Consider the following 23,943-nt stretch of genomic DNA (forward strand, 5'->3'; position numbering starts at 1 on the left):
TTTTCGAACTTTTGAATCGTGTTGACCTCTATAAGTGCAATCGACAAAATCGTGTAAATTCGGTTAAAATGACTAAAATTCAGCATAAAAACGAAAATCATGTGCTTAGCTGCTTAGCAACGATTGGCATATCTCCCTTCTCGATGTCATAGCAACGAATAGCACTCGTGTCTGAGTTAGACTGTAAAAAAAGCACGTGTAACTTCGATAACTTTGAAGCACAAACAATCGCGGTGATAAAACCAAAAATAAATTCAATGAATGGAGTTATCTGAAACAAACAATAATCAAGGCGATACTTGTCAGCATTCTCCAGCATAATCTAAGTGAAAGTTACACGAACTATCCTGGGTTTCCCTGATATTTATTATAAAATTTGGGAAATTCCGATTCAGCCCGGTTGCATGGATTTTATTGGAAAAGCCCGGATTTTGCCCGATAAAGTTTTTTTTAATGATTTCTGATGAGTGATTCCTAGATTTTGACCAATTTTTTCTAGATTATGGCTGAAATTTTAAGATCAAATGTCCGACTTTTGCCAGGTTTTTAGATAAAATAGCCCGGATACAAGCTGAAAAAGTTCTGGCAACCTAAGGCCGATGACATAGTGAGTGCGATGCGATGTGAATCGACGAATGCGATTCAATGCGGCGAACCACATTTTATGTTTTTTCCTTCAACACTGCCGATGTAATTATTTTTTAACAATTTTTCCTAGAAAAATTTCAACCATTTGTTTAGTTCTCCAATACTAATCGGAAAAAGTTGAATATTCAACCTCAAAGTGAAAATTTGTCTTTTAAAGCATCTTCGCCATTTGATAACTCTTGTAGCCACACACTTTGTTCTTCTGCATTGAATTTCTTCAACAAACAATTAGGGGAATTCGTAATCGTGAAGGAAATTAGATTCGAGAAACCAAAAACGCATACGGCAATTGTTTGTAGTATTTATAATAATTAAGTTACTACGATATAGGGACAAAATTTTTTTCAGGATCCGGCAAAACTAACAAACACGTAATCCTACTTCTGATGTTGGATACGTCGCTTGAATGGCACTAGAAATATTCAATGCAACAACAGCACTTCCGGCGCAGTTAAATTTTTGTTAGCCGTGGGGAAACTTTACAAATATTACTGCTATCGGATGTGGCTGCTGCAGGATTTCCTTCTCAAAGCGGATAACAATAACAATACCAAAGGTGGCTCAACGGTTAACAATATTGCGGAAAATATGCGATAGTTCATTATGAACGAGGTCGTGGGGGAGCCGATGGAATGACCGAGTCTCAACTGGAGACTTTCAAGAATTGTCTGACAATTTTCGGGTTGATTATCAGCTGCAAGATATGTTGATTTTTTATCTACCTTAAAGGAAGTCCTGAAGGAAAATGGGAGGTGCCAAAGAAGCACCGAGTATTTCCTGGCGTTGATGGAAATCATGGGAGCTGCCAAGGAAGAAAACGACACTGGCAGCCGTTTTACTTTGTGCCATGAGAACCAAATCGATACCGATAGCGGTCATGAGGAATAAGTTCTCCGAATCCGTTTAGTCTTTGTTGACACTAGTGGAACGGTTTGCCTAACCCGAGAATCAGAAAATATGAAAATTACTAGCAGTCTTTTTTGAGTTGTTTTTGACGGTTTTTGGGAATTTCTTTTTGTGTGTGCTTAAAGCATGGACCACTACAGATCTGGACGTATTGAAACGGGTCTATCTCGGAGTTATTTAAACGAAATAAAAATTTTTTGTAATCAAGATGTAGGGTTTTTATTGCACTTTAAAGAAAAAAATAATAAAAAAATTATTCCGATGTTGTTTTGATGAATTTTTGAACTTTTCGTCGAGTACCACTTATCACAGTTTGGACACCCTATTCGCTGACCTCAGCGGCCATTCTGTTCCACAATCTCTTCATCTCTGTTCCATCCAGAGTCGTTCTACCATTTTTCTTCATCTTCTGCTTGACAATTGCCCAAAATTTGTCGATAGGGCGGAATTGAGAGCAGTTGAGTGGGTTGATGTTCTTTTCGACAAAATCCACCCGTTGGCCCAATACCACTGTAGTACCTCGTTGCTGTAGTGGCAGCTTGCCAAATCTGGCGAAAACTTAACTGGTCCTTTGTTAGATCTTATGTACGAAAAACAAAATTTTTTATGCATTCCTTCTTGTAAATTTCGAAGTCCATTGTTTTTCACAAAAACCAGAGTTTTTCGTCCGCAGCTGTAAATACCTTGCCAGATCAAATACTTTCTTGCAAACTTATCAGCAAAAACGAATTCGATCTTGCCGGGGACATCACCATGACCAGTGCAGTGCACCACTGCAGTGGCTTTATAAAATTTTTGGCAAGAAAGCTGCCCAAAATCCATCTTCACGTACGTTTCGTCATCCATGAGGATGCATCCGTCGAACTTCGTTGGAATCTTCTTGTATAACTTGCGAGCACGTCCTTTGGCTACTAAATTCTGCTTCAATGTCCGGTTTGGTTGCTTATTGGCCTGATAGGATCGTTTTCCTTCGCGTAGACGAATCCTTCTGACGGTGCACCGGTCGGCATTGAATTTCTTGGCGATGTCGTAGTCCGACTATCCTGTGTTTGCCTTGATCGTTCTCAACATCTTCAAATGCAGTTTCCGAACCTTAACTCCACTATGACGCTTGGTATGAACCTGCCGATCGATAGTATGCATCTCACGGAAACGTTTGAGAACGCTGCACACGGTTGATTTGACCATTTTTAACAATTTCGCGATTTTTTAACCCGACCACGTCGGGTTTTTGACTTGAGTGTCCAAAATTAATTTTCGTCTCGCGGCTTCCATCACATGTAACTTTTTTGGAACAAAACGAATCGTAATGAAATTTTCAGCACTGATAGAGGAAACATTTCCGAACAAAGTACTGTCAAAAAATTCTAGATCCGACAACTAGGAGCGCTATGGTATAATAAACAGTGCGTCTAGATTTGTAGTGATCCATGCTTTACTAGCTCTAACTTTTATCTGTCAATTGACGTAAATAATGCAGTTGTACAACATACGATAGTGACGATAGGGACCAGTTTTCTTCGCGCCATCTAGCGTCTGTTTTCCGCGTGAAACGTTCCCCTTGCTGGGCCACGTTCGCGGAAGCCGGGGTCGATTCTCTGAAGACTTCCAGTTCTGAGGCATGGGCTTCAATGTCAGAGGTTTATATTGCGAAGATATGCTCCCGATTCAGGTTTCACCTGAAGAGAAGCGTTGACGTTGAAATTGGACACATCAAGGTATTGTTTCTTAATAAGGTTATACCCGACTGAATGAAAAAAAAAAGTTTTTAAAATCATGTTAACATCAAGAAAAGCATTTCTGAATATTGATGACAGATTTTCGCATTTTTTATGTGTCATACTTTAGATAAACTTAATGGTCGCAGTGGATTTTTACCCAACAGGAAAAAAGTGAGATTTGGTGAGAGCACAATCAGTCTTTAATCACGATCATTCCATCTATCATGAAACTAATTCTGAATCAGGATCTAAGGTCCATTGAATAACTGTTACCTTTCCCACTGAAAGCACATTTATTCCCTTCAGCTATTATTATCATCTGCGTGCAATGAGCGCAATTGAAACACGCAACCGTGCGTTGAGTTTACCTTCTCACAATGAGTTTCAAATCCGGCTACCACAAATTGTACAGCCACACCTTTTAAAATGTATATGAACGCACGAAAAATGGCCACCACAAACACAAGTCGCACGTTTCTCCAATTGCATTCGAGTTCAGATACATGTTTCGATCTTCAACAGCGTCCAAACCAAACTTCCCAGACTTATTTCTTACATACGACGAACAGACAGGTGAAAATTAATCAACAACCACTGAAATCCAATTTCTTTTTTCGAGCAAAAGTTGTGTGGTCGATGGAGTTTTTGTTTTGAGGCCCATCATTTCCACATGTTGGTTAACTCTCAGTCTCGGCAGCACCCATCAATAATGAACTGCTAAGCAAGGAACCAACCTGTTGGATGGCCAGAGTTAATTTTTGTTTACGAACGATTTGCGCGAAGAGATTGGTGCGATTATCGAATCGTCACCCGGGCGTGACGTCTCGATTGTAACGCCATCATCATCATCGCCATCACGCCATATTGTTTTGTACTTTCCGTCAATTTCATTGATCGAAAATGAGTTGTTTTCGTAGGTATCGTGTAATTAGTGAAGCCTTTTCATCGAATTTGAATTTTGGAAAGCTTGTAGAAGGTTTTTTTAGGTGTCGAAAGTAGTTATAGTCACTAATTGGAAGGGATTCAATCATTTACCATATCATTTGAAAAATATGTTTTAGTGTTTGAAAGTTTAGAAGTTTGGAAAGTTTTTACAAATTTCGAAGGTTTTTTTTTAATGAAAAAAAAAATCTATCACTACGGTAGAAACAAGACTATCAAACAAATGATAAATTATCTTATCTTTCAGTAGAAGTATGAAAGAATAAATATGCTTTGCATGTTTCTAATGACATAACTCTTTTAGAGCAATAAAGTCTTCATATGTGTTTACACTTCTTGTACTGTTCACCTTGCGAGTAAATTTTCGCGAAAAAAAATTTTAAAACTTTAACTTCAAACGTTTCAAACAAACAAAATACATTTAAAAACTTTGTGAACGGCAAACTAAGCTCAACTCTTCCTTTGAACGCTTTCCATTGGTCGGGTTACAAAACTCTAAGTCTCATAGACGAATGTTTACGAACGTTCATGGCAAAATATGACAACTTATTCGACCATGGATACAAAAGATAAACATAGGAAATTCGTACAATGTATGTAGGTATGTACTTCTCTTGGTACACTTTCACTCCGTCATTTGTCACGCCAAAAGCAACATGCTTTGACGCAAGTTTAAATATGGGTATGTTTGCTAATGTACAAAGCTCGGGTCTTTGAGGAACAGGCATACATATGTTGAGAGAGGAAACATTTGCAAAGATCGTTCAAAGTATTGAAATGTACTTTAGGCGGTTACATTTCTGCAGATCTTCTTCAATCGTGAGTTCTCTTTGAGGCTTTAAGTGGAAGATCTGACGAAGCACACAAAACGCTGTACTATTACATCATCAATATTAAATCAGCGCAAATTTTGTTCCTCCGAATCTATCTTTGGCGAAACAAGAAGGAATTATACTTTACAACGAAGAGATTGATTGATAGAAATAAATAAACAATTAACCCCTTAGTTGTACACTAATTAGTCGGCCTTTAGGAACACCTCACCTTTTTTCAGCCAAGCAATTGTGACGGTAATCATTTCAATCAGCCGACTCGATCTTCAATGTGTGTCGTCCAACGAACTCTAGGAAATTGTATATAAACAATTTCAGTTGAAAGTAAGACATTGAACAACAGGGGAAAAAGCGAAGAACCTATCAGTCAGTTTTATGAATGAAACATGGAGGTTCAAATACTTGGCAGCTTAGGAGCAGCAAAAAATGAGACCATCGTGAAATGGAAACCCCTTGAGCTGGATAAAATTACTATCTTTTGGCTTTTGCTGCTGGGAACGGTAAAAAGCCGCTCTCCGCCAATAATCGACCGCAAATGAGGGGATACTGTTTCTTTGAGACTTTTGAGGTCCGAAAGCCGAGGGGTAGCAATTTCGTGGCTTGACCTCTTCTACTCCGTAAGATTGACGGCTTCAGAGAAAAAAAAAACAGAATGAAACCTCCCGCTCATGTCGTTTTTTTTTTTTTGCTTTCCTGCTGATCTTTCCCGGCCGACCGACTAGATGAACCCTTCCTTCTATCTGTTTGTTCTGTTACTGACACGATGAATTGCTGGTCTTATTTGCATTGGTAATTTCTGAACAAGCAGTTCAAGCGCAAATGACTTTCTGGGAAGTGGCCAAGGCCTTTGACCTAAGCGGAATTTTTGCAAGCCTTTGAAGCCGAACTGATGACTATTCCTTTACTAGCAAAGTAATCCATTTACATCGCAAAATGTAGGTATCTGCTATCGTCCATTCAATAAATGTATTCCAATAACAGTAATGAAAATAAAAAAAATATTACAGTATATTTTTATTCAAACTACAAATTTTCCATAAGTTCTATTCAATTACCTGTTCAGTTTAGTGTTATTTCTATCATCTCAAATGTTATGGTTTTCCTCGATGAATGTAGGGAGGAAGGTCGTGGGAGGTTTTTTCCATGCCAAATTTTCAGTGTCTTTCTGTCTGTCTGTCTGTAACCTATAGACTCGCAAACTACTGAACCAATTTAAGGGAAACTTGGCAGATTGAAGCTTCTGAGGCAGCGGAATATTTCTATTATTGGTTTTGACCCCTCCCTCTCACTGGGAGGAGGGAAGGGGTATCTTAAATAAAAGTAACAAGTCTCCATAACTCGAGAACTGATCATGCAAATGGAACCAAATTTGGCATGGCAATTCTTTACATAACTCGAAAACTAATCAAGCAAATGGAACCAAATTTGGCATGTAAGGGTTTATTAATACAAGTTATGTTTCTAAGGTTCTTTGAGACACCTCCCTTCTCCAGCGGGGAGGATGGAAGGGGGAGGGAAAGCTTCCATACATTTTTTTTATACATATCTCGAGAACTTTCCGAACGAATGGAACCAAATTTGGCATGAAAGGGTATTTGAAAACGAAAGGATCTATAACAATCGTTGAAAATATCTCGAACTCAATTACCTTTCCATACCACACTTGATTGCATTTGCTGGTTGAAAGGGTATTTGAATACGAAAAATTATGTATGATGAATTGAGCTCCCTCCATTCTTTCAGCGGGGAGATTTAAATGAGGAAAGAAGGCTTCCATACAAATTATTTGTATAACTTGAGAATTTATTGAGGAAATGAAACCAAATTTGGCATCAAAAGGTAATTAAGTACCAGAAACATTTCAATCAATATTAAATACTCGCCTCACCATCCATTGGAGAAATAGAAAGGGGAAATGGGACTCTCTTACTTGATTTTGCTGAACTCGACTAGTCAATCAACCAAGCAAATGGAACCAAATTTGGCATGGTATGGAAATATTTCTATGATTATTTGAAACCATTCCTTTCTTGCAGGATTGAGGATATAGGAAGGGAAGAGAAGGGCTTCCATACAATTTTTCTGCATATCCCGAGAATTTATCAAACAAATGGACGAAATTTGACATGCAAAGTTAATTTGATATGTTCCAGAGAGTAGGAACATAGGAAGAGGGGAGGATGGCCCAATATAATTTTTAACAAAGGTTCTAAATTTACGTTGATGAAACCATTTTCAACGATTGTTATAGATCCTTACGCCTTACAGTGTGGTGAGATTTAGGAAGGAAGAGGTTCCATATAATTTTTTTGTAAAGCTTAAAACTCATTAACCAATGGGATTTAATTTGATATGAGAGGGTTTCTGGGTACTAAAAAGATGGGTATGATTATTAGAGACCTCGACTTCATTGCAGCAGTGGGGTATTAGAATGACAGGAGAGCTTCCTACCAGTTTTTTTTTTTTTTTCATTTTGCGTAAATCGGGAATATTTCATGCAACGGGACCATATTTCATAAGACAGGTTGTTTGCGTATGAATAATTTGAGACCCTCCCTTTTCCAGGCGGAGTCGAGTAGAAAGAGGTACGTTTTATTCATATGGTATTTGACATAACTCAAAAAAATCTTATCAAACAAATTGAGCCAAATGTGGCATGTAACATTTTTCAGATATTCAATATATTTCAAGAATATAGTCCTAGAGCCCTTCCAGCATTGTAAGGGAAAGAGAGGGGTAATTTATAACAATTAAATAAGTAAACAACTTATGAAGCTTATTAAAAAAATTAAAATTTCAAAGCTTAAAAACAAATTAAGATAGTTTCTGAAAATGAATTCTTGTCATCTTTGTAGTGCAATTCGAAACTTCAGGTGCATCTGTTATTTGATTTGAAATCATGCTCATAAAACAATTAAAATTTGAATTTTTTTTTAGAAAATTCTATTTAATTTTTAAAGTTGTAGCAAAGCAAACCAGGTCAGCTAGTATTAAATAAAACTGATGTTTTATGGTGAGTTTCCCAATACCTATGAACCAAACAATGCTTGATTTACTTGTATAAATATGTATGTTTATACCAAACAGCGTTTCACTCAAAGCTATCGTAATCAAATCATAGCAAAAAATAACAGCTTATTTCAAGATATGTTTTTGGCTGTTTTTGTATATAATTTACCTTGGTGATCGGTATATTTTTGCTTCCGAAAATTAAACAGAGTAAATCGAAATATATTCATGATCAAATTATGAGTTTTCAACTAAGTGAAATGTTATTAGTTCATGATAATGAGGATGTTTTTCATCTCAAAACTGTAAAAAAGAATATAATATATCCCTTCGGTATGGACATTAATAAATTTTTAAGGAATTAGATGCCTTTTTTAATGGCTTGGAGTAAGAATAAAAAATCCCATTTTTTTATTTTTGTGTTTGAGTTGTCAACAAGTTTGTTCCATGGAAGGTGTATAAAAAGTCCTAGAATATATCTAATTACATCTAAACGTTCCTCGAAAACTGAAGATTCGAATCCTGAATACAAAAAAATGTTGTCGCTGACTTAAATATTTGACTTTTTTCCAGCATTTAGGGGATTTGAACTACTATGCTCTGGCGGAATTTAGTCATAAATCACTCTAGACTAGACCACAGACTTTTCATTTTGTGACAATATATGTCGTTCATGAATTGAAATTATGTTTTGATTGCAATATTTGATTTGAAATTCAATAAACTTTTTTTTGATTGAAACTCAAATATTGACACACAAAAACCCTACCTTGTGTTTAGTATGAGTTTTAATTAAGTTGGTAACCACATGAAAGAAGTTTACTACTCACGTTAGTCAACAGAATGACCATAAAAATACAAAAACCTAGTATCCGCACTTTTTTTACTTATCATTTTGATTATAATCGATTTTTTTTTTCATTACAAATTTTGTATCTGATTTGAAATAATTCTTCGTTTCTTCAAGAAGCCAATTTCAGCCTCAATTTTATTTGTGTTTCATGTTTTTTATAGCTCAACTCAACTTTCAAAAGCGCTTTGATAAATTTCACATGGTCATAAAATTTACATTTTTCTGAAGTGAAAAGAATTTAATAGTTAATTTTTATTCAATAAGGTGCCTTGAATTCGAATTTTCAATTAGTTTTTGTTTTCAAAACAACTTTTGGAAATTGGTAAAAATATTTTGAGAAGTTCTGCAATTTTGGACAACACCTACACAAAAAAATATAAAAAGTTTAAAGCGAAGGTTTTACTTAAAATATCAACTTTCACATAGAAGGCAACTAATTTTGACTTCTACGAAAAAAAGTTATAAAAGTTTCCTATTTGTTTACGTTTCCCCATTCAGTAAAATATGGGAATTTTCACGAATTATTAGAGAAGTTTTAAACCAAGCTAAACTTTTTTTTTAATTTTTTAAAGCAAAAATCGAATCGTCTTGCTGACATCTAAAAATTTGTTAAGTAATATAAATCTTTTTTCTCGACTTCCTTCGTTGATGCAAAAAAAAACTTGAAATGATATCTTTCCAAATGTTCACAAACTGTAAAATTAACTCCATATCACCAAAAACAAGAGGTGATAGACAAAATCTTATAATGGTTTCCAGTTCAGGGCGCCAAAACCATTTCACATAATGTTTGAATTTTACATTTGCCGTTTGCAGTTAAAATTTAAATTTTTTGAAATATTATTAAGAAGTTGGTCCTTGTTTTGAAGTTCTTAATTTTAATGTTCTGAAAAAGTAGTCTATTTGGAAGACTATAATTTATATTTTTTCAGAGAAAAACAAAGTTTCTACTTTTTGTCCTCTCCAGAACCCAATACATCAATTGACGGTAACAAAACATTCAGAACTTGAAGTTGATATAACATGTGCTTGACAATTTATAAGTGTTTCACTTTTGTTTATTACTTTTTATCATCTTTTTTGAATCGCTTATGGATTTTAAATAAATTAATGAAAGAACGAAAAATGATCTTTAAAACCAAATTTTAATACGCAATTTAAACTAAATTAGGGAACTGATGGTAGAACGTCCACTTTAAGAAGAATTCGACAAAGCTTTGAAAAGGGGACTGTTCTTCACCATAAATATATAAACTGGAACACTTAAACTAATAATATAAATCTTAAAAGTTAAATTTTGAAAGGCTTTATATAGTATGATTTCCATTTCGTTAGGGGAAAAGTGCGAATACGTGTGTACTCAAACGCTCCATTAAACTTTAATTACGTGTATATTGATTGAAGTGCTCTCCAAATCTTGTATTTTACTTCACAGTGTTGCCAGATATACTGACATTCCTATGAAAAGTTTACTAAATCTTTATGGAATTCAAGAATATCAAATATTTCCGTTTATATTGAAGTTATGTTTTCCAATTTAACATTGAAATTTCTTTTAAAGTATTGTGATGAAAATTGTACCAACATAAATTTAAAGCAAATATGAAACCTGCTAAAGATAAGCGGACATAGTGCGCTTTTCCCCGCCTCGACTTTTTTATGTAAAATCGCTCAAATAATAAAAATAATTATTGAATTAGGGTATTTTTTGTCTTTTAGAGAATGATTATGATCATAATTAGAACAGGTGTTTTTTTTTTGCTTTGAGATGCCGTAATACCTTACGAGAAAAGTTGAAAAGTTGCAAAAGAAAACTCCAGAAAAACTTTGTTTTCGTTTTTCGTCAAATTTACGTGAAATAAAACACTTAGAATGTCCACAAATGTTTATGACAAACTGGAAGTTTCAGAAATGCTGAAAAATGTTTGATCTTGCCCGCTCTGCGCCTTTTTGTACCTAGTTACCCTACTTGCCTTGGTGTACAAAATATATAACGAAACTTGGAATATTTGTTTTTTTTTAATTTCTTTATGAACATTAAAAAAATCCATTTTCCAACCTGCACTTCGTCATTAAAACTTTTCAATGATAATTTAAACATGATGTATTATAAATATATAAAGTTTGTGTTGAAACTTCAAAATTGAACTGGTTTGACCTTTGATTTTGATAACTGGTTGATTTTGAAAATAAAAAAAAAGATTTTATTTCTGACTTTGATCACTTTGATCACACTTGATATTAACAAATTCAAATTCTTCTTATAAATTCAAATTCAATCATCAACTATGAGATTTGAATATATAAATTTGTAAGTTAGACTGCTTGAAATTTATATTAAAACTAATATCTAGCACATGATAAGGAACATAATTTTGAATAATTTATCAATTACTTGCTGGAAATTGCATTTATTTGAACTTTGAATCCATTTTTTTTTTGTTGAGTTTGTGTGATTGTCATTAGCAAGAAAGTGCTTATTGAAATCAATTTTTTTTTGTATTTTTGGTATAGTTATTATTTCTAGCTAAATTTGAATTTCGAAAAACGGGGTTTTCAAGATCGGATAAAACGGACACATTAGTTTCTTCAGGTATTTAAAATTTCCATCGGTTTGATCCTCCATGTGCCTTCAAAAGACCTTGGCAAGCCCAAATGTCGGTAGAAAAGCATCCAGAATCTCAAACATGGCATAAAAACTGTGGAAAGTTGATTCCCGGTGAAAAAAGCGCCTGTAAAATACGGAATTCCGAAAACCACGTTGTTGGATTACTACTACGGATTTGGATCAGTTGGCTGCAATTTGGTTAAAAAAAATTCACAAATGCTTAATTTAACAAAAATATGTACTTTTACAACATTTTTTTGGGTAATATCTGCAAAGTAATTGGGTAATTTGCAAAGATGTTTTAGATGATTATGAAAATATTCTTGCTGAGGGAAATTTACTAATGCCCTATTCACTCTTATTTCTAAAAATGCCTTTTACTCAAGGGCCGTTCACATACCACGTGGACAACTTAGGGGGAGGGGGATGCATGAAATTGTCCACGCTTGTCCACGGAGAGGGGGGTAGGGGTTTGCGTCATGTCCACGTGGACATACTTACTGTTTGAATCTTAAAATTATAAAGCTTTCCAGTTTAAGTTTAAACAATTAAAAACCACTTCAAAGCAAGTAATAAATATGATAATCAAGAAATTTAAAAAATTTAAAATTATTTTATATCAGGTAATGCTATTTCTTTTTTTTAATCAGCCATTCCAATAACAAATAGGCAAAAAGTAGTGTTTTCTTACTGTCAAATGAGTTTTGAAAAAAAAAACAATTTCAAAACTGTCCACGTGGACATCCGGGGAGGGGGGTAGGGGTTTGCCAAATGTCCACGCTTGTCCACGGAGGGGGAGGGGGGTGTCAAAAAATCTCCTTTTTCTGTCCACGTGGTATCTCAACGGCCCCAATTAAGCTGTCTGTTTTACCACTGAACAGACAGTACATTGTTAAAAAAAACGTCGAAGATTTGAAAAGAGTTACTTTTTATGCCAAATAGCGTATGATGAATATGATAGCATGCAGGATAAGGTTGCCAGATTGCCCGGTTTTATCCGGGTTTGCCCGAATATTGAATACAAAACTTATGAACAGTCCGCCCCCACCTGGTTGCCCGGATTCCATTGACAAATGCCCAAATTTTGCCCGGATTTTTTCACTTTTTTTGGCAAATGAAACTTTAAAAAACAAATTTAATGTACTTTTTCTATATTTATGCCTCCAAAACGAAATTTTTTAAACTAGTTTTATAAAAATGATCATGGAACGTTTATTGAAAGCCTTAAATACAATCTTAAATCTTTCGATAAGTTTAAATGAACAATTTTTTTTATGCAATTTTTATCTGTGTTTTTGTTGAGTAATTTCTGGGTTGTAACAAAATTTGCCCGGATTTTTTTTTCGTCAATTTTGAAATCAGATGCCCGGATTTTGGTTTTTATATAAAATTGCCCGGATTTTCCAGCCCGAATACGTGCTGAAAAAATTCTGGCAACCTTAATGTAGGAACATTGAATTTTCCTTGTTTACATAAAAGTATCTTAAATCTGTGCCAGTGAAACAAATTATTTACAATTTTTGGCGTTTGAGGACCAAAGTAGGCTCAGGTCCAAAGTTGCGTCACTCACTCCAAGTAGCTTTTAATTGAACAACAACAAACAAAGTTATGACGTGAACACAACAGGGTTATGAACTGAATTCACGTCATACATTTTAAGTTGTTCTGTATTGTTTACAAGCTTCAATTTTTGTGTACACTTTTGAAAGTGATTCTAGGTTATTCCGACTTGTTAAATCTTAAATTTTCAGTATTTTTATCTCTATTTTTTTCTTTTTCTGACTCGTACTAACATGACAACATTTTGAAGAATCGTGCGTTAAAATTACAACTGTTTGTCACAATATAAAACATATAAAATATTTAAACATTCACAATTTTTTTAAATATATTCCGATACTTTTGACTTTTATGAATTGTTCAAAAATGTACTAAATTATGTTCGATTTGTAACAATCTGACCATCTGGAGATTCAAGTAAGCTTTCACTCAGATATTTTCACAAAAAATCAAACTTTGTGACGTGAATTAACTCATTCACGCTGTTGTAACTCATCTCGATTTCAACAAATTTCTATAGTATCAGAATCCTGTCGTCATTTTCAAAGAAGATCTTTATTCTTTTTATTGGAAAATGTAAAAGTTTCTTCGTGAAATTCAAAAGTTAATATTTTTTAGACGTGAATTTACTTATTTGCGACTGTTTTAGTCGCTTTTAAAATCAACTCCATTGAATATAAACAAATTCGCTATTTCTACACAATAAAGCCGTATTCGTTAGCTTCAAAACATTTTATTTAAATTTCGAAAAAAAAAAATTTATACATGTATTTGTAATTGATTATTTTGTAAAAGTTGTCAAAATTAACACTTTATCCATAAAAAATTTGATATTCAAAACGGTATGAAACATTTTTTTGTGATTTGGATTATCTAAAATATTGAAAATTTAGAGATTTTTCGATTCGAGAATCGATGAAAATCACATGTGAGTGGTACAAGCGCGTGAAATGTGTCAGAAGATGTTCAATTACTAGCAAAATAGTTTGATATTATTTTTTAATGAACTAATTTATAGATAGTAACTATCATTAATAACATATAATGAAACCGTTCAATTTATATTCTTTATTCATCAATTCATCAGGTTTTAAATCAAAGTTTCACTTTATCAGTCTTTGGATTTTAAAAACATACCTTGTTTTCTGTGGATATTAAAAACCGATAAAATTCAGAACTAAAGTCAAGATTCTAAGATATGAGATTTGTTCAGTCTACCCTATTGCAAGATGCCTCGGTGGATTAGACAATTTTTTTCAATGCAACTCTACGAATCCAATCACGACAAATAGCTGAAGATGCAGCGCAACCCCACTGAGTAGAAGACGTGATCTTCCAAACTGCTTTTCTCGAGTGAAGGGCCAAAAGCGTTGATCTAGCGCGAATTCTTCAGATTTAAAGCACCCTGCCAGGGGTATGGGTGCACGATTACTTCACAAGGCCAAATGAAGGGGTCTTGACATGGATTTTTGGGATTTAATATCGACAGTTCTTGGAAAGGTTAATGTGAAGATGACTTTATGATTGCAATTCAATCGATTGTTATGCAACAAGAGTTCACGGGAGAAGAATGTTGACCGTGAGAATTAAAAGAAGTTGAAACCGTTTCAATAAAAAGTGTTTCGAGGGAACAGGTTTTAAAACAATAAATATCTTTTTGATATTTTCTTGTAGGGAAGATACAAACAATCCTCACTTCCTGGTTTATATAACCGGATTATCAATTTGTCACACTCACCCACGCATTCAGAAGGATGCATTCCAACTGGAATCCAAAGCGAATCGCGTATCCGTGATCGCGCAGCTAATTATGCACAACGCATAGCAAATGATTACCTCCGATTACGCCAACAGTCGGAGCCGCGGCATTTCCCGGGTCGACTAGTAAAACGCTCCACAAACACTCCGTGCGGGGAGGGGTTGATTTGCCAAAAAGTTTCTCGCATTCCAATCGTCGAAATCTTTTGTCCAGATTTGGTTTTACCCGAACGACGATGTCGGGGGGTCTCACAGAGCACCAATACAACTGAGGGAACTTTGTGGTGTCTTAGCGCGGCTTGCAGTGGCAGCAACTTTCATTTTGACATTTCCTCACACCTCCTGGTTCGTGGTTGCTGGGATCAATTGCGAAAACCTGTGGAATGTCACACCAAAACTACTAAGAGCTAAGTAGAAAAGCAACAATACTCCCACGTCTTCGGGTTCTTGGGCCGTACGTTAGGATTTGTTTAAGGCTTAGAGACTAACTACAAAGTTATCTGAAAATATGACTTAGGTTTCTTCTTTGGCATGCCGTTCTGTCTTTTCCAGCAAACGATCAACTTCGGCGGCCAGCGCACTGCTAGCTTTTCATGCGTGAAAGGGAAATAAGTTTCCAAGGTTCGCCACGATTGGTTGCGCCGAAGGCACTCGGAATTTAATCGATCGTAGTTGGCGCTGCTCTACTAAAAGTACACAAGCCACAAGAATGCTTGTAAAAGAAAAAGAGCCACAGATATCGTAAGTGCTGCACAAAGTGCACTCCGCAAAGCTATTTGTTCCAATCGACACACGCCCCGACGCTAACCCAAAATAATATTGAAAATAATAAACGCTCACATCCACATTGCTGCCACCCGACAACACTAACTGGCAGGGTTGCAAAGTCTTCTGCAGCGTTTCCAAACGCGAATCAGCTTCTCGAATCTTTCGTGCGCACCAACACCGATACGCGTCACGATCGTCTCACGCGTTCAATCACACCGCACACAGAACCTAGGGGGGAGCCCAGCTAGGCCATTCTAATTCAAGCAGACGATCTTCACACTGAAGAAATCCAATAAGACAATGGAAGCCACCGAAAGGCAGAGGGAAAAAAAACAAGTAAAAATACTAATTTACCATCACAGCCTGTGAACACATCCGTTGCCTAGCCAAGGGATGATGCAGCCCGAAAACGATCACAGCAGGCACATGATTTCACATTTTTCCCCCGAACGCAAACCATCCAATCCAATCAATAGTGATTGTCACTGTCGAGTTACATCGATTGCAACCCGTTTGACGTTTCCGCAGTCTTCTTCTCGTAGCAACTTCAACGCAATACTTTCGACGTTTCCCCGCAGGCTCTTCACTGCTTCCGATTGCAATTTTCTATCTCGTTATCACCCCAAAAACCAGACACTTTAAGCTCAAACTGCACTAACCCTTCACTAGTTTTCTACACGTACCAAGGGGGATGATGACATTTGGATGGTTTATGATCTTTTTCACCTTCCAAAACATCCATCAAAACACAGCACCAAAGTATAAAAAAAACTTCCAAACGTTGACGCGAAACGACGAGTCAAACAAGTCTCCGAGACTGAGCGACTAACCGACCGACCGACCGGGAGCGCAACACGAACTAGACTGCCTGCGCTGGAGCGAATGTTTTGTTTTTCTCGTTGTAGGCATCTTGCGTCTCGCATCGCACCGTAGGAAAAAAAAAACAAACCCAATAAGATCTCTGCTGCAAAACCCAAGCGAACAGGTAGATCGTGGTTGAGGGGAGAGAACTAATGATCACCACCAACCACAACGGTACAGGTGAGAGAGCAATGGTGCGCCTAAAAGTATGCTTTCGAATCGGAAAATCAAACCAAACAGTGTGTTTCGTAAAAATGGGGAACGATAAAAAAGATTGCCAAAGAGATTTGGACTAGTTATGGATATTTCGTTAGAGAATGAAGTGTTATTTTTATTTATTTTTTGTTCAATCTTCAGTTTGTGAAAGTTGATCTGCCTGCAACCATTTGACTTTCGGCATAGATCCTCTGATCTTAATCCTAGTTCTGAGCCTGATCTTAATCCGGGACCACTTCCATATCCTGATCGTCAAATTGATCGTTATCGTGAAACTGATCCTGATCTTAGCACTGATCCAAATAGTGATCCTGACTCTGACAGTAATTCTGACCTCCGTCGCGATCCTGATCGAGATCCTTATTCAAATCTATAACTTGTTCCAGATTCAGATCTTCGTCTTTATTCTGATTCTGAGACTATTCCCTATCCTCATCCTGATCCTGATCCTTATCCTGTCCATTTCTTCGATAAAATCATACACCTGCTCCAAATAGTGATAGGGATTCTCAAATTTGATGCTTATCCTGATCTTCATCCAAATCAACATCGTGGTCCAGATCAAGATCTTGATTCTTACTTTTCTGTTCTTACTCCTGATCTTAATTTCGATCCTGATTCTGATCTGGATCCTGATAAATATCTATAGGCATAGAATAATCCAGATTTTAATCTTGATCTAAATCATTACCCTTATAAGTTTTTTTTAAATATGTCTTTATTTGTATCAATTCATCATTACATTTATATTGCATTATTACATTAAACTAGGTGTTCAGCTCAATAATGAACTGTTCAGAGCCCTATAGTTAACTAGATAATAAAAATTTTGTTAGAAAAAGAAGGAAAACATATCGACATTTGAAATGCTTGAACACCCCCAGCAATTAAAAACATCGCACGGCTTTGACAGTTCTGCCGTTGCGAGTGTGTTAGTGCGTGACTGCCGAAACAGCTGATTGAAACAGCAGCAGCAGCACAGTTTAGCATAAACCACCGTCGACAACAAATCGCCCCACAATAAACCGCCGCGAATCTAATCGAAACCGAAGTTGCAAAGTGTTTTATTTGCAATCCGCGAATTCCCGCAAAGTGTCCGAACCGGTCGAGTGATTGGGTGATCGTTTTTCCCCTGAACATTTTGGTCCTTCGAAGCCAGATTCAGGACATTTGTGGAAGCCCCGTGAACCGCGGAATAGTGAAGCTGTTCGAGCTATTGTTCCTGCCTGATAGCTGCACCATTTTGGACGCCAAATTCGCCATCGCTACAGCAGCTGAGAGACGACGCCGCGACGCCATCGCAGATTCGGGTGCAATTGAAAATTGCAATCTATCAGCTGGGAGATACTGCAGTTTTTGGAAGCAGATCCAGGAGGAACTGAAAGCCTTTTTTTTGGTTTTTTACGAGAACGGTAAAGTGTATACGATTGGTGGCTTGATGCATGTGGCCTAGCTGAGTGAAAATAAATAAAAATTTTGCATGTGAGTAAGTCTTGGTTTGTTGCATTTGGTGTGAGCCTTGTACGCTGTAATTGGTCTAGGATTTCGCCGCATAATTTCACTTTGCTGTTCTCTATCGGTTGCCTCCCCCTCGCTGCTGTCAATAGGGTTGCCAGTTGTCAGTTTTTTCGTCGCGGTACTGTGGAACGTCGAGTTGATAATTCGGTCAGTGAAAAATTAGTACAGTGTAACATATTTGGTGCAGTGTCAGATATTTAAAAGTGTAGCAATGTCTAAAAGTACGCTGAAGGCTTTGCTAAAACGTGAACGGCAGTTATATGTCATTTTTGATGGTACGGATAGATTCATCCAAACCTATCAGATTGATAGTGATCGGTGTCAATTAAGTTCGAGATTGCATGTGATTGATACTGTGTACAGTGAGTTTTTTGAAATACGGAGCAAAATTGAACTTTTGCTGGATGAAGCGGATGAGAAAGAACAGAAAGATGCTGACAGCGAAGTCAAAGGAGAGATTGCCAAGCAACGTGAAGAGGAAAACGACAAGGTTCTACAGCAATTCGATGACCGATACTTCGCCATCCGAGGTGACCTCCTTAGACTCCAAGGTGATAAGGATGCCTTAGGTGTGAACACAACCAGCAACAGTCAGAGTCAGTCTGCGTCAGGGAATACTTCAAGAGTAAAGCTGCCAGAGATACGTTTGCCGTCCTTCAGTGGAAAAATAAGAGAGTGGATTACATTCCGGGATTCCTTCCGAAGCCTTATCCATGACAACGAGCATCTGACGTCTATGGATAAGTTTACGTACCTTCGTTCCTCTCTACAGGGTGATGCACTGAAGGAAATCAACAACATCGAGCTTTCAGAGGCAAACTATGACGTCGCCTGGAAAACTTTACAAGTTCGCTATGAAAATAAGAAGCTGATTGTGAAGGCTCATCTCGACGCTCTTTTCGCCCTCGAACCGCTTAAAAAGGAGAATTATGACGGTCTGAACTTCCTCATCAGCGAGTTTGAGAAAAACTTGATGATGTTACAGAAAATCGGAGAGCCAACGGAGTCTTGGAGCACAATATTAGTCTACATGTTGTGTTCTAGACTAGATTCTGCAACATTGCGCCAATGGGAGACGCATTACGGGTCTAAGGAGGTCCCAACGTACGATGAGCTGCTTCTGTTCTTGCAAGGTCACTGCTCTGTTCTCCAATCAATCACCTCTGCAAGAAATCCACCATCCGAAGCCCGTCAGACGAGATCAACAGTTTGTAATACAACCATCAGATCAGTTTCACGTTGTCCGTTCTGTGCAGATCCATGGCACTCACCGTTCCAGTGTGGCAAATTTCAACGGATGAAGGTTCCCGAGCGAATGGATGCTGCCATTCGAAACAAGTTGTGTCGGAATTGTTTGATGCCAGGCCACTTCTACCGAAATTGTGAACGAGGTTCTTGCCATCATTGTCAGCAGAAGCACCACAGTATGTTACATTCTAGATCCTCCGTTCCACAGCCGCAGTTTTCGGCACAATACCGACAGCAGAGTCAAACGCGTTCGGCGCAACAAATACCGTTTCAACCGCAACCGCAGCCAATGAATCAACAGCAACAACACAACTCAAGACCAGTACAGCATGCGCACACCACTACACAGCATGCACAAACCCACTCACACAACACAAACACAAATCCAGACAACGCACAAGCCACCACAAGTCAGAATTACGTAGCACTTCCGTTTACACCGTCTCGTAATATTTTACTGTCCACGGCGATGATACGAGTCAAGGATCGTTTTGGAAATACACTTCTGGCACGTGCGCTGCTAGATTCGTGTTCTCAGCATTGTTTAATGACACGTGAATTCTCTCGACGACTTAAGTTCCATGAAACCCCAACGTTTTTGTCGGTGCAAGGCATCGGCTCGTCTCAAATGGTTTCAACGAAGTTAGTTTCCGCAGAAGTTGGTTCCAGATCCCCCAGAATTTCTCAGTTTAAAGAATGGATGCAATTTTTTGTACTGCCAAGGTTAACAGTTGATCTGCCTACTGCTGCTTTTGATCCTTCGATCCTTACGCTGCCGAGTTCGGCCTGTTTAGCAGATCCTGGGTTTTATGAGTCTGGTCCAATTGATGTTATTATTGGAGCCGAATTTTATATGGATTTATTGTCAGATGGAAGAATGAAGCCGTTAGAGAACGGACCCACATTACAGAATACAGTTTTTGGATGGATTGTGTCTGGTAGATTGCCCAATAATCAAAATTCAGATTCTCAGTCAGAAGTTTATGTTTGTTCAGTCGGTGATATTCAAGATCAGCTTACACGTTTTTGGGAGCTCGAAACATGTCATGTTCGCAGCGTTCAGTCGATTGAAGAGTCAGCTTGTGAAGAGATTTTTAAGAATACTACTGTCAGAGATGAGTCAGGAAGGTTTGTTGTAACTTTGCCTAAAAAAGAAGGTTTTTTGAATCGGATTGGAGATTCTAAAGTTATCGCCACGAAACGGTTTTTGAGTTTGGAGAAACGATTGTCAATGGATTCTGAGCTGAAAAGGTTGTATTCTGAATTTATTCATGAATATCAGAGTCTTGGTCATATGTCAGAAGTTATCGTCAGCTCATGTCAGTTAAATGAAGTTTGCTACTATTTGCCGCATCACGCTGTTCTTAAGCCCGAAAGCACCACGACAAAGTTACGGGTGGTTTTCGACGCTTCCTGTAAGTCGTCGACAGGAGTTTCTTTAAATGATGCGCTTATGGTTGGCCCGGTTGTACAAGATGAGCTGATCGATATTGTATTGCGATTCAGATTGTGTCAGTTTGCGATTGTGGCAGATATTGCCAAAATGTACCGTATGATCCAAGTTCAGAAATCAGACCAAAAATTGCAGAGAATTCTTTGGCGAGACTCCACCGATCAACCCCTTCGCACTTACGAGTTGTTAACAGTAACTTACGGAACAGCGTGTGCGCCTTACTTGGCAACAAAGTGTTTGCAAGTCCTAGCTGATCAGGGTTCTAAAACTCATCCCTTAGCGTCGAAGATTTTGGATCGTTGTTTCTACGTCGATGATATGCTTGCTGGAGTTGACAGTATCGAAGAAGGTGTACAGTTAGTCAAAGAAATGTCAGAATTAATGGACTCAGCAGGTATGTCTTTGCGAAAATACGTTTCGAACAGCTCAGAAATACTCTTAGAAATCCCTGAAAATCTTCGAGATGAACGTTCGGTTTTGGAGCTTGATTCATCAAGCTCGATGGTGAAAACTTTGGGATTATTATGGGAACCTGAGTCAGATGTTTTTCGGTTTAGTACTCCAAGTTGGAAGAGTTCAGCACCCATTACGAAAAGGTCAATTTTGTCAGATGTTTCCAAGTTATTTGATCCATTGGGATTAGTCGGTCCTGTGATTATTCAGGCAAAAATTTTCGTTCAAGAACTTTGGAAACTACAATGCGGATGGGATGATGAGCTTACCGAAGATTTAAAGAGCGCTTGGGATGAATACAGAAGAAATTTGATTGGGTTAGATAATGTGTCAGTACCACGATGGGTGGGTGTCAGTAAAACAGTCAGTTCATTACAAATCCATGGATTTTGTGATGCGTCAGAGAAGGCCTATGGGGCCTGTATTTATATCAGAACTGTGTCAGAATCGGGAGAAACTGTTGTTCAATTGATGACCTCAAAATCACGGGTTGCCCCTTTAGAAAATCTCCAGAAAAAGAAGAAACGTCAGTCGATTCCAAGGTTAGAGTTGTCGTCTGCATTACTGCTTGCTCACCTGTTCGAGAAGCTCGTGAAAGGTACGGAGCTATCTTCATTCAAATCGTTTTTCTGGACAGATTCGATGATAGTCAAATGTTGGCTTGCATCTTCACCGTCAAGATGGACTAATTTTGTGGCAAATCGTGTATCTGAAATCCAGCACATTACACGGTCGGGCGTGTGGAGCGTGTGTCGTGGCGTGACCCCCGCTCAGTTACAGTATCAGTCTCTTTGGTTTCATGGTCCCAGTTGGTTACGATTGGAGGAATCGCATTGGCCTCAACCTCAACAAGTTTGCCCAGAAATTCCCATTTCCATGCTCGAAGAGAGAGGAGCTGTCACTGCCGTCGCTGATTCTTTGACAACCAATGAGATATTCGAATTGAGAGCCTCACTTGTAGATTCAATTCGGTTGACCGCGTACTTTTTGCGATTTCGTTTCAATGCGCAAAAGTGTAACAACAGTAACAGAAAAGTCGGATATTTGTCAGCTTCAGAGTTAGAAGAAGCCCTTCAGTGCTTAGTCAGATTGTCCCAAAAAGAAAGTTTTCCGAAAGAATATGCAGATTTGTCGAATAACCGTCAGATTTCAGTCAGTTCAAAGTTGCTGTCTCTCAATCCACGCATGATGAATGGAATAATTTGTGTCGGTGGTCGATTAGAAAATGCAGCAATTTCTGAAACGAGAAAACATCCGTTTATATTGGACTATAAACATCCGCTTACCAGATCAGTCATGTCGTATTACCATCAGAAGTTGTTTCACACTGGACAGCAGCTGTTGATCGCAACAGTTCGTCAAAAGTTTTGGCCAATTCATGCAGGCAGTTTGGCTCGGTCAGTAATCCATAATTGCGTACGTTGTTTTCGTGCTAGACCCAAAATTCAAGAACAGCTTATGGCTGATTTACCCCCGGAAAGAGTGACACAAAACCCAGTATTTCAACGTGTGGGAGTAGATTACTGCGGCCCATTCCTTGTCACTTACCCCCAACGTCGATGTCGCCCGGTGAAGGTATTTGTAGCCATTTATGTGTGTCTGGTTACGAAAGCTGTGCATCTTGAAGTTGCGTCAGACTTGTCAACAGATGGGTTTCTTGCCACTTTCAAACGGTTTTGTGGCCGAAGAAGCACGCCAAGTTTGATTATGTGTGATAACGGCAGAAATTTTGTTGGAGCCAAACGGAAACTCGACGAACTTTCCAAGTTATTCAGCGAGAATAGTTTCCAAGAATCGGTTGTAAAGCATTCAGCAAACCAGGGGATAGAATTTAAGTTTATCCCAGCTCGATCACCCAATTTTGGTGAACTTTGGGAGTCAGCAGTGAAGTCGTTCAAATCACTCTTGAAGCGCACTATTGGTACACGCACGTTGGGTCTAGAAGAACTGCAGACTGTCGTTGTACAAATTGAGGCAATTCTAAATTCACGTCCGCTCACTCCGTGTAGTAACGATCCAAACGATTTTGAAGTGCTTACTCCTGGTCATTTCTTGGTTCAAAAATCGCTCACTGCACCCCCAGAACAGAACTGGGAAGATATACCAGAAAATCGTTTAAACGTATTTCACAGAATGGAAAAAACTGCTCAAAAAATTTGGAAAAGATGGTCAATTCAATATTTGTCTGATCTGCATAATAGAACGAAATGGTCGAAACAGCGAGATAACATCAAGGTCGGAACGATGGTAGTTCTTAAAGAGGACAATTTACCGCCATTACAATGGGCAATCGGAAGAGTTTCAGAAATTCACCCTGGGTCAGATGGTAATGTCAGAGTTGTAACTGTTCGAACGCAATCTGGAAGTTATCAAAGAGGCATTTCGAAGATATGCATCTTACCAATTCGTGACAATAATGTCACATCGGAGAAAGAACAACAGAGTTAGATTTTGTCAGTTTTTGAGTTTGTATTTTGAAGTCTTCAAAGTACCTATACAGTTTACCAATCAAAATTCAATTAAGACTTGATTAAGTACAATAATTATGCCCGATTTAAAAGCATGAAGCATGCGATTGTGTCAGATAT

General features: G+C 37.7%; 2 protein-coding genes across 3 annotated transcripts in view; one reads left to right on the plus strand and one right to left on the minus strand.

Moving 5' to 3' along the window:
• The window catches only part of LOC129749564 (ral guanine nucleotide dissociation stimulator-like 1), a 199,102-nt gene extending 182,651 nt beyond the window's left edge, over positions 1 to 16,451 (minus strand). Inside the window, exon 1 of one of the 2 annotated variants that reach the window (XM_055744582.1) lies at positions 15,961 to 16,451. The gene's annotated coding sequence lies outside the window, so the exon portion shown is untranslated. Of the gene's footprint in view, positions 1 to 14,818 lie in introns of both variants that reach the window. The other variant, XM_055744581.1, reaches the window with a different exon arrangement.
• Positions 16,452 to 18,380: 1,929 nt separating this feature from the next.
• On the plus strand, positions 18,381 to 19,899 carry LOC129743112 (uncharacterized). Its single transcript, XM_055735073.1, has 2 exons — positions 18,381 to 19,592; positions 19,658 to 19,899. Exons 1-2 carry the CDS (start codon positions 18,413 to 18,415, stop codon positions 19,897 to 19,899), a joined length of 1,422 nt encoding a protein of 473 aa, XP_055591048.1. The 5' UTR covers positions 18,381 to 18,412.
• Positions 19,900 to 23,943: the final 4,044 nt, after the last annotated feature.

Source organism: Uranotaenia lowii, chromosome 2 (genome assembly GCF_029784155.1).
Source record: "Uranotaenia lowii strain MFRU-FL chromosome 2, ASM2978415v1, whole genome shotgun sequence".
NCBI classification, from domain to species: Eukaryota; Metazoa; Arthropoda; class Insecta; order Diptera; family Culicidae; genus Uranotaenia; species Uranotaenia lowii.

Bases quoted from the DNA above. Each gene is read 5' to 3' on its own strand.
- LOC129743112 (XM_055735073.1), top strand. From the start codon at position 18,413: ATGTCTAAAAGTACGCTGAAGGCTTTGCTAAAACGTGAACGGCAGTTA. The intron at 19,593-19,657 runs GTTCTTGCCATC...TCCGTTCCACAG, and splicing joins CTACCGAAATTGTGAACGAG to CCGCAGTTTTCGGCACAATA.